The sequence below is a fragment of the Thrips palmi genome, unplaced genomic scaffold, assembly GCF_012932325.1.
Source record: "Thrips palmi isolate BJ-2018 unplaced genomic scaffold, TpBJ-2018v1 HiC_scaffold_10, whole genome shotgun sequence".
Lineage (NCBI taxonomy): Eukaryota > Metazoa > Arthropoda > Insecta > Thysanoptera > Thripidae > Thrips > Thrips palmi.
In genome coordinates this window covers 18,171,599-18,187,197 of record NW_023144621.1, presented here as the reverse complement: position 1 = coordinate 18,187,197, position 15,599 = coordinate 18,171,599, and the positions used below count along the sequence as shown (strand labels likewise).

At 61.2% G+C, this 15,599-nt stretch overlaps 1 protein-coding gene across 1 annotated transcript in view; it reads right to left on the bottom strand.

The window, feature by feature from the left end:
* The window catches only part of LOC117653432, a 120,468-nt gene that overhangs the window by 2,488 nt on the left and 102,381 nt on the right, over positions 1-15,599 (bottom strand). Inside the window, exon 5 of the mRNA XM_034399090.1 lies at positions 11,973-12,106. Within this exon, the coding sequence (XP_034254981.1) occupies positions 11,973-12,106 (134 nt within the window). The remainder of the gene's footprint in view (positions 1-11,972; positions 12,107-15,599) is intronic.

Sequence of the window (15,599 nt, the reverse complement as noted above, 5' to 3'; positions counted from 1 at the left end):
TTGAGGAGCCGTTGGTGGCATTGCGTCCTTTGCGGCGCGCGCGAAACCGGCGAAACCGACTCCGCAACGCCGTCATGCCTCGCGTTAAATTGCCGCCCTCCAGGCCCACCCACCGCCAGGCCGCCACACCTTGAGCCACTTGGCTTGGCCCCGCGTCAAAGGGAGGCGAGGGAGCCAAGCACAGCAATCAGAAGAGCAATCAACGATCCCATGACGGTGGCAGGGCGCGGCGGGGCGCGGCGGGACGCGGTGTGGTGGCGGCGGGGCGCGGCGGGGCGCGGCGGGGCGGGGCGCGGCGGGGCGCGGCGGGACGCGGTGTGGTGGCGGCGGGTTGCCCTGAGGGACTTTCGCCGCGGCGCGCCTCACCGCCCCGCCGCCCCGCCAGATTTTCAGGTGCAGGCTGCCGCTTTCGCCCTTATTGTGTAAGCGTGTATCTTTACCCCCTTACCTAGGGTACTATTTCACTAGGAGGAAAGTACCTTGCCCTAGGGGAGGGTAATAATTCCCTAGGGATATCATACTCATGCAGGGTGGGGGGTAATATTTTCCTAGGGTAACTTTACCCCCTCTAGGGGGGGTAATAATCCACTAGTGGAAAAATACCCTCTCTCTGGAGGGGGTAAAAATTCCCTAGGAAAAAAGTACCTATCACAGGGGGTAATCATACACTAGTAATTTCTTACCCTCTCTCCTGAGAGGGTACATGGCCACTAGGGTAAAATTACCTAGGGGTTAATAATTTACTAGGGCATTTGTACTCCCTCACCAGAAAACGAGCATTAAGGTGTTGAAAGACACGTTCCACACGCAATTTCAAAAAAATCAAATTTAAAAAAGTAAATTTGATTTTTACATAATCTAAGGATAAGCCAAAGCGGGCGCCCATTCCTGAGTTTTGGGCATTCGTCTACCTACCTGACTAACTCATCGTTTATTTCGCAAAGTTTAAAATTAAGAAAAAAATGACCTATGGTGCTGAAAACATTAAAATTCGTGAATCAAGTTGTTTTCTGTGTTTAGAATTTATTTTGACTCATTTTGTATATGACTTGCTTTCTCTAATTGCTTGTGGATTTTTTTTTTCATCTTCACACTCGTTTTTCTGGTGGGGAAGTACGAATTCACTAGTAAATTATGATCCCCTGGGTAACTTAACCCTAGTGGGCATGTACCTCTCTCCGGAGAGAGGGTAAGAAATTACTAGTGTATGATAACCCCCCTGTGATGGGTATTTTTTTCCTAGGGAATTTTTACCCCCTCCAGAGAGAGGGTATTTTTCCCCTAGTGGAAAATTACCCCCACTAGAGGGGGTAAAGTTACCCTAGGAAAATATTACCCCCCACCCTACATGAGTATGATATCCCTAGGGAATTATTACCCTCCCCTAGGGCAAGGTACTTTCCTCCTAGTGAAATAGTACCCTGGGTAAGGGGGTATAGGTTCACGCTGACACCGGAAACTGTTCGCCACGGTGGCCGGGCAGGGTGCCTGGCCCTGGCCGGGCTGACGGGGCGAGGCGTGCTCACCGCAGGCGCCGCTCGACGCCATGTCCATGTCCATCGTGTCCGTGTCCAGGCGGCGGCCGCACGTCCTCCCCTCCCTCCTCTTCTTGCAGGGCGCTGTCCGCCGGCCGACTGGTGCCTTACATATGTTTTATAGCCGTTGTAATGGCGGCCGTTTTCACGTCGGTATCGCCGGCCTCGTTCCCCTGGCCGTCAAACGCCCGGGCCGCCAGGCCGCCAGGACGGCCGAATAAAACGGGCTGGTTTAGGGGCGTGCCGGAGCAGGCCGAGCAGGCGGAGGCCCGGCCCGGTGCGGCCTGCAAGACGCCCTGCACCACGCCCTGCAAGACGCCCTGCACCACGCCCTGCTTGGCTCGGGTTCAAAGTTGTTCCGCGGGCACCAGCGCCTCGAGCATCACGCCTAGTCGAGGCGGCCAAGGCCCGAGAGCAGCTGAGGCCGAGGGCGAGGGCGGCTGTGAACCTGTTGAACACGAACGCGCCGAGCAACCGAACCTAACCAGACGCCGCCGAAGTCACTGCCGCGTTCAGGCGGCCGCGTCCAGCTCGGCGTCCGTGGAAACGGCTCTCTCCGGACGCTCCGGACCGCCGACGCGGACGCGATCGCGATTCGCATTGGCAGTTCCCGTCCCGCGGCCTCTCGCGCCATACTGCGCGGATCACCTCAGCCAATAATAAAAGCGGTAAAAACGGCCGGGGCGCGTCAGCAGGACAGACATGGAGGCCGACGGACCGACAGACGTCGTATAATCTGCCGACGGGGTGAATCGGAGTGAAGGGGACGTCTAGTCTGGTTGCGCGCCGCCGTTACCCGCCGGCAGGGCGCGCCACTGCGCCCGAGAGAGGCAGAGGGAGAGAGAGATGGATGTCGTACCCCTCGCCAGGAGGGCTGACGCAGCGCGGCGATGCTCTGAGCCCCGTAGCAGGTGCACCTCTAGAGAGGGCTCTGCCCTGCTCTGCTCTGCTCGCGGGCCCGGGGCTTGGAAAGGAATTACGCCTATGGCGGCGCACGGTACCCATCCAGACCATCCAGGCCCAGCCTCATCCCCATCGCTATCGCTGCACACGCAACCACTCCTATGCGGCCTCCTTTGTGCCACACTGTCATCAGCAGCGGCAGCAGTGGCCCGAGCCGAGCCGAGCCTGCGGACTGATTCCGAGCAGCGGCCCCTCGCGCGCTCCCTCTCGCACTTCCCTCTCGCCCTTGGAGTGCGAGAGGGACGGGGCACCAAAGCGCTTTCGGGACGAGGCCGCTGGCCGAGCCTGCCACGCCAGCCTGCCCGCCTGCCCGCGGCCGAGACGCGCGCGTTCAAATTCCGAGGAGGAGGAACCGGAGCAAAGGGGAAACGAGATTAGCAGCTATGACGCGATACTATTGTAAGCTTTGTTTTCGCTCTCCTTCTCCTTGTCCCTCTCCTTGTCCCTCCCCTTCTCTCCTTCTCTCCCTCTCCCTCGCCAAGCCGGAGACAAAGAGCCGCCGGCCCCGCCCCCGTGTCCAGCTGATATCTTGAAGGCCTTTCTTTCCGCCGCCGATCTGTCTGTCTGTCTGTCTGTCTGTCTGTTCGTCCGTCCGTCCGTCCGCCTGTCCGGCGAATCGGAGCGGCGCTGTGACACGGCGTCGCCGCTGCGCTGCGCCGCTGCGCTTACCGGAGCCCTCTGATATCCAAAGGCCTTATCTGGACGGCCTTTGTGCGGCCCGGCCGGGCCCGGTGCGGCCGAGACAGCGCGCCAGTCTTTGAACGCGGACCGCGCCGCGCCGCGCCGCACCGCGCCACTCTGCAGTGAGGGGCGAGAGAGGGAGGGACGGGGAGCGAGCGAGAAAGCGGAGTCCGGCCGCCGGAGCGCCTGCGGCATAGGCCTGCCCGCAACGCACGGCTGTCCGGCGGGACGGCCTACCCGTCACGGCGCTCTCCGCCCAGCCGTTTCGCCGTTCTGCCTCTCTCGCACACACAGAGTACGCTTCCAGCCCGTTGTGTTACTCGAAGCCACTTACGCGCCCTGTGCGTTTCAAACCAGAAAGAAACACACACAATCCTTTCAAAATCGAGCTCGGTTCGGGGGCTACGGCGGCGGTTAGGCATCGCCCCCCATCCCAGTGGATTTTCCGATACGTACCGTTTCTATTTGGGTAACCGTGCCGGGTGAACCGTTTTACATGCGTGCGCGCTGCGCGCGTTATCGGGGAACCGACGTAAAAATGTGTATCCTTTAAAATGGGATGCCGCAAGAAGAATAGAGCGGCGTGGCGCCAGAACTGTCGATCTGGAAAACATTTGGAAAAACAAGTGGCTGGGTGCATAAATTCATCGACGGCCGGGGGCGGTCCGGGGGCCGGCTGGCGGCGGCGGCGGGGGCTGTCCGGGGCGCTTGAAAATGTTTCCCCGGCGAATCTCTGGCGTGGCCGCCAGCAGGGTGGATGGCGGCAGGAGCACGCATGCGGTGCGCATACGCTGCACTGGAACCCTCCGGCCGTCTTGGCGCCATGCCGCGCCATCAAGTTTCAAGTTAGGCGTTGCACCCAGCGAAAGGCGCCCAATGACGTTGGCGTGAAAGTCCGGTAAGCGAACAGTGTCGCAGGCAGCGCAGTCATTTCATTTCCCCGGGGCTGGGCTGCCACGGCGTGGCCTCGGCCTGCCCGCTGCCTGCGACCAACCTTTTTTTTGGTTTTCGTCCGTTGTGCCATTTCCCGCCATTTCCATTCCAGCGCTGTCCGCCCAGCGGGTCCAGCAGTCCAGCCCCCATTCGCCCAGTTCTATCAGTGATTAATCTGTTTCCACCGTGTGACTGGCCGGACTGGCTGCCCTGTCAGGCTGCTTCGCCCCTCTGTCTCTCTCGCACCCGTGTGAAACGCCCCATGAGAGCGAGAGAGACAGAGCGACGAAACGCTGAGCGGATTCAGTCCGCTATGGCGGGACTGGCTGATGCATCCCGGGTCGCGGCCCCGACAGCCCAGAGGCACAACAAGGCCCCCCCCCCCTTTTTAGACGTGACCTCGACGACTCAAACTTTACGGCCGTGTGTCGAGGCTGATGAATTGTTGCGAGGAGAAATAAATACGAACGGCGTGTGGGTGTGCAGTGTGAGTGTGTGTGAGTGTCTGATTGTGTCGGGGCCGCAGCTACAATGCAATAGGCCCCGGCGCAAACAAGCGCCCGGAAGACGGCAGCTGCAGCGGACCGGCAGGTAATCACCACTCTCTGCTCGGCTTGCTCGGCTTGCTCGGCTTGCTCGGCTTGCTCGGCTTGCTCGGCTTGCTCGGCTTGCTCGGCTTGCTCGCCTTGCCTCGGCCGACTGGCCGACAGCACCGGGCCGACAGCGCCGTCAAGAGAGGCAATTGGCAAGAAATAAAATTCTCTCCGCGCGGCGTTCGTTCAATTCGCCGAGAGAGGGCCTCTCCACTCTCCGCCGCCCGCCCCCCACCTCCCCGCAGCAGGCCTCGTGACAACCGAGATGAACTGCTGACAATTTTTACTCGTATCTCAGCTTGTCCGGACGGCCAGATTAATTTAGGGGATGGAGGTTAAAAGTGGGGAGGAATAATGAAATGGAGAGAGCAGAAGGATTAAGCAGCTCGGGCAGCTGGCCGGGGCCAACACAGTGCCGCACTCTTTGGGAGAGAGAGAAAGGGAGAGAGGCTGAGCTGACCGTGGTGAAGCGAGTGACAAGCCGCCGCCAAGCCGCGGCGCCAACTATACAAATCAGTTCCATTGGCATACGGCTCGAGGCGCGGGGCGCGGGGCGAGAGGAGAGGCCGCCCCGGAAAGGCTAAATGCATTCAGCACAGACACTTTGTGTCAACTCGGCAAAGCCCTCTCTATTGATACAGCGAGGCCACAATCCGCCGCCACCGCCCTCCGCGTCGCCGCGCCATCTTTACGTAGCGGCCTGGCAGGCCGGCGGCCCGGCAACACAATCTGGTAAATATTAAACTAATTACGATCGGCCTTTTAAACGCGCAAACCCCCGCGCGCCCCGCGCCCCGTGGGCGATACAGGGCGGGGCGACCCTCGGCCTCGGCCTCGGCCTCGGGCTGACCTGCTGCTGGTTTTCTGGGCGTTCCCTTCGTTCCCTTCGTTCCCCTTGTCCCGGGACGGCGGGGCGACCGTCTTGCCGGCCGGGCGGACAGGGTGTGCAAGAGTGTGTGTCGGTGTGAGTGTTTGAGTTAGTGTTAGTGTGTGTCTACGCACTGCCCGGGCACTGCCGCACCCCCAGGCGCCCTGTGCGTTACCAGCAATATATTATGGATCCCGGAAGATGACGTAATGCGAGATCCTGCGGGAGAAGGCAGATAGTGTGGCGCCGTGTACAGTGCCCCAGTGGCTCCAGCCCGCTCCAGCCCCCCAGTACTGGAGCAGGGATTTCGCAAAAATAAGTGGCGCCAGTTTTCGGGAGGGGAGATTTTCTCCCGGAAGTTGGACTTGTTTTGGAGTTGTTTTCGGCGGAGTTGATGGTGTATCAGGTCACTAGGCTGGAGTAAGGGTGCCGTCCGGGCAAGGCGGAGAGGCCCCTCACGATCCTCGCCAAGGGTTCGGCGGGAGTTTCGCCCCGCGCTCCGCTTGCCTGACCCCACCGACGACGGCGGGGCGGCGGGGCGGCGGGGCGGCGGTGGTGCGCGGACCCGAGGGGCTGCGCTGCCGCGGCGCTGCGCGTGGCAGTCGTGCATCGTGCGAGACACGCACAACAACAGGGACAACAAACGTGACGAACGAGCGCGTGCGTGCGTGCGTGCACGGGCGGGGCGGGCCGCGTTCGAGCGACGCGGTGGCCGCGAGTGCGTCCCCCCGGAGAGGGGGCTGCCCAGCGGCTGCCCAGGGGCCGCCGCCCGGAGCGGCATTTTTATCCCCCCCGGCAAGGCGAGGTGATGATAATGGTGATGAAGACAAATAAAAACACGCACGCGACATTTTGCGGCGTAATGAACGAGCACGACGGCGCCGACGGGCACGCCGCCGGGCACGCCGACGGGCACGCCGCCGAGCACGCCGCCGAGCACGCCGCCGAGTACGCCGACGGGCACGCCGACGGGCACGCCGACGGGTCGATGGTCCAAATTAGCGACGCGCTGCACTGTTTGCACTGTTTGGCGCATGCATTGCAATGTAAGTATAATTACGCGGTCGTTGCGCGCGCCGCGCGGCTGAGTGCTAAAGCGTGTCAGGCCCGGCGCCGGGCGGGCCGGTACGGGGCAGCACGCCGCCAGCCCGCCACAAACACTCTATTTCAAGTGCGGAGGGGGAAAAGAGAAAAAAACGAACCTACCGACTAACTGACATGTCTCTAAAAGAAGAGAAAAACAAAAGGAACAAAAAATAAGCAAAACCGAGAAAAAAAACTCGACAGAGGGAAGCGTTAAGCGTTGTTATTCGTTCTCCCGCCATGACGTCACGGTCTATATAATGCAACAACACTCGACAAAAGAAGACTTTTCGTCCATTTTATTTTGGGAAAAGCGGAACAGCGAGCGAGTTTCTGAAATCCGGGGCGGGGTGTGTCCGTGCCACGCATCAACTCCCGGACGCGTTCCTGCGCGATGCGGCCGATGCGGGGAAAGGGAGACAGCGCGCAAACTACGCCTCGCTCTTGCATTCAAGGAACGGCTGCCAGCTGCTTTCAGCGCTGCAGACTGATTCCGAGAGTCGCTCTGTCTCTCTCGCACCTGTACGGGACGCTCCATGAGTGCGAGGGAGACGGAGCGACGAAAACGACTCTCGGAATCAGTCTGCAGGCGGGTACCCCGCCACCCCTTCACTGCCTCCACCTCGCTGTCCCTTGTTCTCTCGTCCGCGGTGCAGCAGCGAGGCTTCACCGACGCTCCCGTCATTTATCATTCAACACACGCGGAAAAAAAAAGTTTTATCACAGCGACACATAATGTGTGCGGGGTTCCTTCCAGCGTGCGCGAGAGTGAGTGAGTGAGCGTGGGCGAGGCGTGAGGGGCTGGGGATTGGTGCGGCAAGTCAGACCCTCGCGGCCGAGGGCAGCAGAACCAATCGTAGCTACCCCTGTCGCCCCGTCCCTGAGGGACTCGGCGCGCTGCGACGCGCTGCGGCCTTTGCGAGGGCCCCACCGCACCGCCGCCGCGGTGCACGCCTGCACGCCGGCGGGACGTATTCAAAGCTTTTCAATGCCATCCGAGACGCGCAACCTTCCGCAGAGGAGGATGCAATGCAAAATGAATAAGAAGGGGAGCGGGAGCGGCGCGGAGCCACGGCGCTGGCTGAAGGGCTAAAGACACAAGGCAGCAGACAGACATCGGGCTGCGGGGCTGCTCCTGCACGCCCTGCGAGCCTGTGGCTTCACGGCGAACGTGAGGAGTGCGCATGTGTCTGTGTGTGTGAGTGGGTGTGCGTGTGTGCACGCTGACAGAGAATCAGATTTCCCCGAGTTGGCGGCTCCGTCTGCCCGGCGCTCGGGGCGGGGCGGGGCGGCACGGGACGGGATCTTTTCTTCCCGTTTCCTCTGAGATAAAAGGCGGCCCATCAGCTCGAGTCTGGACCGTGCCGGTGCCCCACCCCCACCCATCCGGACTTCCCCCGCCCCCGCCGCCCCCCGCCGCCCCCCGCCGCCCCCGCCGCCCCCGCCGCCCCCGCCGCCCCCCGCCGCCCCCGCCGCCCCCGCCGCCCCCCGCCGGCCGAGTTGGGGAGCAAGACGAGCGTGCCAGCCCGGACGCGGCCGGGTCGTTGCCCGACCTCCGCCCGTGGACCGCGATTCCCGAACCTTATCGGGTAACCGGCCGCTCGGGACGGGATTTATCAGGGGGGTTTGCCCGCGTCGGAGAGACAACGCTCGGCCTGCCCATACACCCGCACGAGGCCTGCCGAGGCCCAGCCGACGGCCGCGGGGGGCCCAAAACGGGGCCGACGCCCGGGCTGCACCCGGGGGAAATCATTTCGGCAGGGCCCTAAAAAGTTTCGGAAGTTTGTCTGTGCAACTGCTTGCGAATAATTGCACGAAGTGCCAGGGGGTGGGAAGGGGAGGGGCGCCCGGGGAGGCATAAACCCGCACTTTATTGGCCCCCGGGCTGGGTGGCCGACGGGCCAGTGCGGCCGCACTATTCAGTCCCAGCGCCCCGGGGGGCCCGGCCCCCTTTCCCGGCCCAGACGGCGCCGGGTAAAACGTTTCGGCCTCGAGTGCCCGCCCGCAGCGGAGGCTCTGCGCCGCCGCCCCCGCCGCCCCCGCCGCCCCCACCGCCCCCGCCGGCCGAATTCGGCAGGTAGACGAGTGTGCGCCGCCCACCCGCTCGGCTCGCTCGCCTGCCAAGGCGAAGAGTACTCCGCTTTCGCGGGGGAACCCGAGATTCCCGAAGCATCTTTCGGGCAAAAACCCATCGGCGGAAAACCCGGACGAGATTGAATCCCAAGCGTGCGGGTGGCGGCCGTTGGGGAGAGAAAAACGCAGTGACGGCCTGCCGTGACGACCGGCCCCCGACCCCACCTTTCACGAATTTTCACCTGCACGACCCAAAAAAGGGGGGAAAAAGGGGGAGGAGAAAACAGCAAAACAAGGGACGCGAGGACGCCGGTGGACACCAGAAAGTTTTCCTTTCGGCAGGCCATAAAAAGGTTTCAGCCGAGAGTTTGCTCATGTGCAACTGCTTGCGAATAACTTGCAGGAGTGCCAGGGGGTGGGGGAAGGGGTGAGGGGCGCGGGCCGCGGGGCAGGGCATAAACCCGCACTTTATACTCACCGGCTCCACGGGGCTGGGCTGGGCCCGGCTGGGCCGGGCTGGTCCCGCACTACTTCTAGTCCCCTGTTTACGCGCCCCTTCGGGGCCGGCCCGTCTTCCCTGCGCTCTCATCAGAGTCTTTTAGTGACGCCTGTTCTGGAATAAAGTTGTTGCGAGCCAACTCGACTCGCGGCGCAACGGCGCAGCGCGGCGCAGCGGAGCGCAGTGCAGCGTCATCAGGCCGCCCCTCGCCGCCCTTTCGCGCCTCCCGCGTCCCCGCCTGCAACGCAACTTCCGGCAGGTAGTCAGTCAGTCAGTCACGCGAAACCCTGCCCCTCCCCTCCCCTCCCCTCCCCTCCCCTGCCAAGTCGCAGAAAGAGTACTCCGTCATTTCGCGGCGGAGATTTCTACGAGATTCCCTGAGAGCGCACGCCGCGCTCGCCATAAACACCGACGCACGACGAGACAAACCTCGCGATAAATAATAAAGAATCCGCCAGAGCGCGCTGCCGCCGCGGCGGGTTGCCCAGGGGAAGGGGGCGGATCACACACGCAGAACGGTTGCCGTGACGAGCGGTGCGGCCACCGACCGCCGCCAGCCTGTGAAACACGATTATTTCGCACTAAAACTACACAGACGAAAACAAAGGAGGAAAAAGGGGAGAAAAAACTCATGCAAAAATAAAAGCGCGACGGGGTTGGTGGGTGGTTGCGGTTCAGCAGTGAAGGGTCCATTGCGCTGCGAGTCGAGCTCCGAGCGCTCCAAGCCCCAGCAGCCGGGGAGCTGCAGACTCGCAGAGACTGCCACTGCCGTCTTTCTGGGCCGAGGCTCACCGTCACAAAACACACACAGACACACGCGCACGCTCAAGCGTGTGCACAGCCCGGCACAGCCCGGCACAGCCCGGCACAGCCGCACGTCACGGCGCGCGCGTAGTATTGTTATTATTTCTGAGTGCCTGACGGGTGTGCGGGTCTGCGGGACTTCTAGCGGGCCCGCGGTCTGACGGCCGGGACAAGACGCCCCCACTGACAGCCATATTGCATGTAAATTGCTGTCAATCAGAGGCGGAGAGGCGGCGGAGAGGCGGCGGGGGCCGTGGGCCAGGTCGAGTGGAAACCGGGGCAGTGAAAATCGCGGGGGCCTTGTTGGTCCGTTGGCGGGGGCCGCGCGCCGCCAGATAAACACTTTTCCGAATGAAAGTTTTTCCGAGCGAGAGGCAGCGGGGCGGGGCGGGGCGGGGCGGGGTGGGGCGGCGGCGCTCCGTTATTTAATGCATTTGTTCCGCTGCGCGCGTGAATGCGGACAAAGTTTGATCTGACTTGATGGAAGGGAAACTTGGCCGAACGGGCCGGCGACACTGCGGTGGCGGGGCGGGGAGCTGCCGGGTCGGGTGGCCGCGTGATAAAAGAGTTCTGCCAATCGAGTTTCCCGCTTCGTGGCAGGGACCCATGAGGAGGTCATAGCAGAGGGCACGGCTGTCCTTCGACATCGAGTGTGTGTGTGCGTGCGTGTGTGTGTGTGAGTGCCAGGCCGTATCCTGCTTGCCGCGGCGCAGCAGGCACAGCAGGCACTGCAGGCACAGCTCGCTCTCACGGCACGGAAGGTGGAGGAACAGAACACGCAACACTCGACGCCGTGGCTCTCCGGATTCCGCCACTCGGCAATCATTACCCAACCAACGTCAGCAATTTTTCTTTTCTTTTTTTTTAGGAGAGGGGGTGGGGTGTCTTTCACCGCTTCACCTCCCCGTTGTCGTTGTCTATTCGCGCTGAAACGCTGAAACCACGGCGGCTGCCGCGCTGCCTCCGCGCTGCCTCCGCGCGGCATGAGAGAGCGCCGGGTTGGCATGCTTGCCCGCAACGCAGCTCTTCGCGGCGGCACTGCCTACCCTGCTGTTCACAGGCGCGCAGCCGGGCGGAGCGCTCACCGCACGCACACAAGCACACTCACACACACACACACACACACGCACGCGCACACACACACACACACAACACACACACACACACACACACAGCACACAGCCTCGGGCTTGATGGGGCCGGAGGATGAGGGCGTTAAGGAGTCCGAGAAAACCCTTTGGAAGCATGAAAAAAAGCTCCTCGACGGCGTCCCCGAGTCCCCGAGCGAGTTCCGAACGAGTCCCGATGACTACCGAAGTGTGGCGGGCGCGGGCCGAGGCGCGGGCCGAGGCGCGGGCCGCCCCGGCTGCTGGAGAGCGGCAAGAGATTTACGCTTCGCCACTCGCCGACGTCCCATTCGGCCGACCAGCTGCACAACCTCGGGTCCCGGGTTCGAGTCTCCAGTATTTGTGGCGGTTTTTTGTTTGTTCGCCGGGTGATGTCATGGAGTGCGACTGCCCCCCCCCCCCCCCCCCGGCTGGCACTGAAATATCGTTCCATTTTGAATGGCAACAAGTCGTTCGTGATTTATCATCGTCTATCTTCGTTCTTCGCGTTATTATTTTTATTTGTATCTTCGCCGTGGGCCCGCCCAGTGACGCAGCAGCGGCATCTGCCTTTTCTTTTCAGAGTTTATAGGCAACATTCAGCATTAAAATGAAAGCCTTCGTGCATCGCGTCTGACGCGGCGAGCGGGCGAGTCCCCCCGCTTGAGTCGGTGCGCACCACGACTGGGGTGCAATTTAATTTGGGTTCGGAACAAGATTTTTAAATCTTTGCAGAGTGCCTGCGCGATTCGTGCACGCCCTCGCGTAGATCAAGGCCCTGCCTCCCTCCGGCCCCGTCGGTCCCCGTCGGTCCCCGTCGGTCCCTGTCCTCACCTCCTTGTCGTTGATGTAGAAGCTGAGGTCGGCGGCGGGCTGCGAGGGCTTGGCCCTGCAGGTGGCGTACAGCACCTCGCCGGGGTCGTAGGCGGCCTTGGTGGCCGACAGCGACGGCGGGCCCTCCGGTTTCACTGCAACAGGACAACAAGGTCGAGTTCACTCAGGCCGAGCGAGAAGCGGCGAGAAGGGAAGGAAAAGAAGGCAAGGGCGACGAGGTCGACGACGGCGACGTTAAGCTCTCCGATTAGAAACTCACACCGGCGGCCCTCGGCCCTCCGGACTCCCCCACTGTATTATTCAGCCTTCGGCCCCACTGGCTCTCCCTCCGTCTGCGGCCGAGAGACGCTTTCATCGCTCTGTCTCTCTCCCTCTCCTCTACGGGACGCCCTAGGGGCCCTCCAATGAGTGGGAGAGAGACCGAGTGATGGAAACGACTCTCGAAACCAGTCTAACCAGACGTCCCCGTCGGCCCCGCCCCGTCCCTGCAGGCTGCGGCCCATTGGGACAGGTCGGCTTAGCAAATCTATCGAAAGCAACCTCGAAAAGCCACAATGTCGTTCATACGCGCTCGAAAGTTGTGAGTAGTGCTTAGTTCCGACCACGGACGCAGCTCTTCCAGCGGGACCGGGCTGAGAAATTTTGCAGCGGGTTCGTGTGAATGATTAAACTGATTTAACCGAGAGGTCTGCTCCCCAAAACAGAGCTCTCTCTTCCTTCCTTTCTCAGTGGAAGGGTGGCGGGCCTGGACGCCTGGACGCGCAGTGGACGTGACAGTGTGGAGAGACCCGCTTTCGGCTGCTTTCGCTTCGCCTTTCGGCTGGACCTGGAGTGTTTGTGTTTGTGTGTAGGTGTATGTGTGTCGTGTGTGTGTGTGAGAGAGAGAGTGTTTCGCGCCCTGGAAAGCGCTTGCTGCGGTGGGGGTGGCGGGGCGTGGCGGGGCTTCATCGGGACCTCGCAGCGCAACCCTTGAGGGTGGTCGCGGCGTGTGCGGGTGTAGTGTGTCACGGGGTGGAAAGTGGGAAAGGGGGGGGGGGCTGACTGCGTGGCCGCAGCGAGGTACCGCGCGTCTCCCGCGGGGCTGCGTGCTGCTTGGTCTGCGTCTCTTAGTATTTCGTCCGCAAGCAGCTGGAACTTGCACGCACAGGGCGATCTTGAGCGCCGCCGTGGCGCGCGATGGTTCGCGGACTCCACCACGGGCCGCCTCCAGTCCAATGGAAACGCCTCGAAATGCCGCAGTCTGCGTTAGGCACAAACACTACGGGGTGCTTGGTGGTTAGTTCAAGTTCAAGCCGCTCGGAGGGCGAGGCTGGGCCACTTAATAAGCAGAGCACCACAACCACCGCGCGACCGCCAAGTCACTGCCGCCTGCTTACTTATACCGGTTCAAGAACTAACACCCGCAGACCGGCGCGTTGCACGGCAAGCTGTTCACACACACACACACGTGCGCGCGCGCATGGGTGGGGTGCCAGGCAGGCACTTAGCATGCGGTTAGCGGGAACTTCGCAGAGCCGGGGCGTGGCGGCTCACCTCCCTCCCCCTCCCCCACCCCTTCCCCTACCCCTCCCTCTCGCTCTTTATGATGAAAGTCGGCAGGGTGTGCAACTACTCTGCACTGCCTTCTCAAGCCCCTCCTTTTACGTTCTGTGTTTGCGAGCGACACCCAACAAACGCAGGGGAAAGGGAGGGAGAGGGGGTACCGACACTCACACACGCACACGCACACACACATACACTCACACACGTGTGACGCGGCGGTCGTGGAACGCCACAGCCACAAGGCGATTGACGTGAATGTCAAACGGAGGCTTCAACTTCGTCCAAATTGCTTTCCCGCACCTCCTGAGTGGGCGCGAAGCAGCCCTTTGCCTCCGGTGCCCTCGGGGCCCTCAGGGCTGCCACTCGATTCCCTTCAACTTTTCCAACAATTTTTTTTTCACCTTCCGCTCCTCATTCTCACGCCAACACGTGTCCCGTTTCCTTCACATTTCCTCCGTACATTTATCCGCCGCGGGGTTGGCAGCCCTGGCGGCGCCAAACTCGCGCCGCTTCCGTGTTCGCTGCGCGAAGGTTGGCCAACCCTTCCGCGGCGGTGCGCTGTGGCGGCACGCCGGATGTTCTGCCGATCTTAGCCCCGCTGTGGCGGCGCGGGGCGGGGGTGGGGGTGGGGCGCGGTGGGCCGCCACAGAGCGCGGGCTTATAATCCGCCCCCGCTGCCGCGCCGCCTGTCCCCCTGTCCCCGCCCACGCTTTATCTTCGTCATCAATTTGCAAGGCCATCATCCGCCAGGCAGCAACAATTAATTAACAAGCGGGCTTCGGGGCGCGTCCGCCGCATTCCTTCAAACAAGCCGCAAAGAAACAAAAAAAAAGTCGCTCGGAGGGGGAGTTGAACCTGCGACCCTGCCGGCCGGTGACAGTGACGCTAGCGACCGCGCCACGCGCCGTGGGAAAGACTGGCCGCACACTTTTTTTTCAGCGGGAAAAGCGGGAAGGGCTGGCGGCGGGGCGCAGATGTAGGAGGGGCCGCCTCGCGGCCTGGACAGGCTGGACAGCGCTGGACAGGAGGGCCTGCGGGGCGACTGGTCGCACGGCCAGCACAGCGCGGACAGGACAGCTAGGGCTGTGCGGTTATTGGAATTCTAACCGAATAACCGGTTACTGAAATAACCGGATTCTTTCCAGGTTAACCGGTTTGTCAAAATTAACCGGTTTTTAAAGAAACTCACAATAACCGGTTATTGCAATTTCTCAAAATAACCGGTTAGTTTAAAACAAATTGAAATTTTACGAAACAAATTGCGTGTAACACGATAAAATAATCGGAGCATTTTAAAAAAGCAATTACCTTTGGATTATATACAGGTTTTTATTACCAAAATAAGAAAACTCCATATAAATTAAGAATATAGGTGGTCTCCCGAAACAATGATGCAACTAAGCATGACGGTAAAACCGGTTAACCGAGGGTCGGTTAACCGTATTCGTCGGTTATTCGGTTAACTTATACCGGAAAAGGCATTAACTTCACCGGCCGGTTAATGAAATAACCGAATGCAATAACCGGTTAACCGGTTAACCGCACAGCCCTAAGGACAGCCTGCGCGGCCCGTGCGGCCCGTACGTGTGCACCAGTCCGGCTGCTTGTCTCAAATTGCTCTGTCACCAGGCCAGACGGGCCGAGCTCCTCGCGGCCAGCCTCCCAACAACAGCAACAGCAGCAGCAACAACAAACAACAACAACAACAACAACAACAACAACAACAACATCATCATCATCATCATCAACAACAACAACAACATTAACAACAACAACAACAACAACAACAACACGTCAGTGCTGTGTTGCCTCGTGTGCTGCCCTGGAAAACGAAGATAGAGCCTTGGCCTCGTTTGGGTACTAGCAGCAGCCATTACGCGATAGTGGCGACGTTATTTTGATCGGTTCTCGCGGTTTGGCTGTCGCCATGCTGTCGCCATGCTGTCGCGACCCCGTTCCTCGTCCGCCTGCCTCTCTTTTGCGATGGCGCCGCCGCTCCGCCGCTCTGATGAGTGTGTGGACGTGCCCCGGCAAATGGGACCGCCATGGCGGCGGAACATGAGGCGTTTTTGAAAGGAGAAAGTA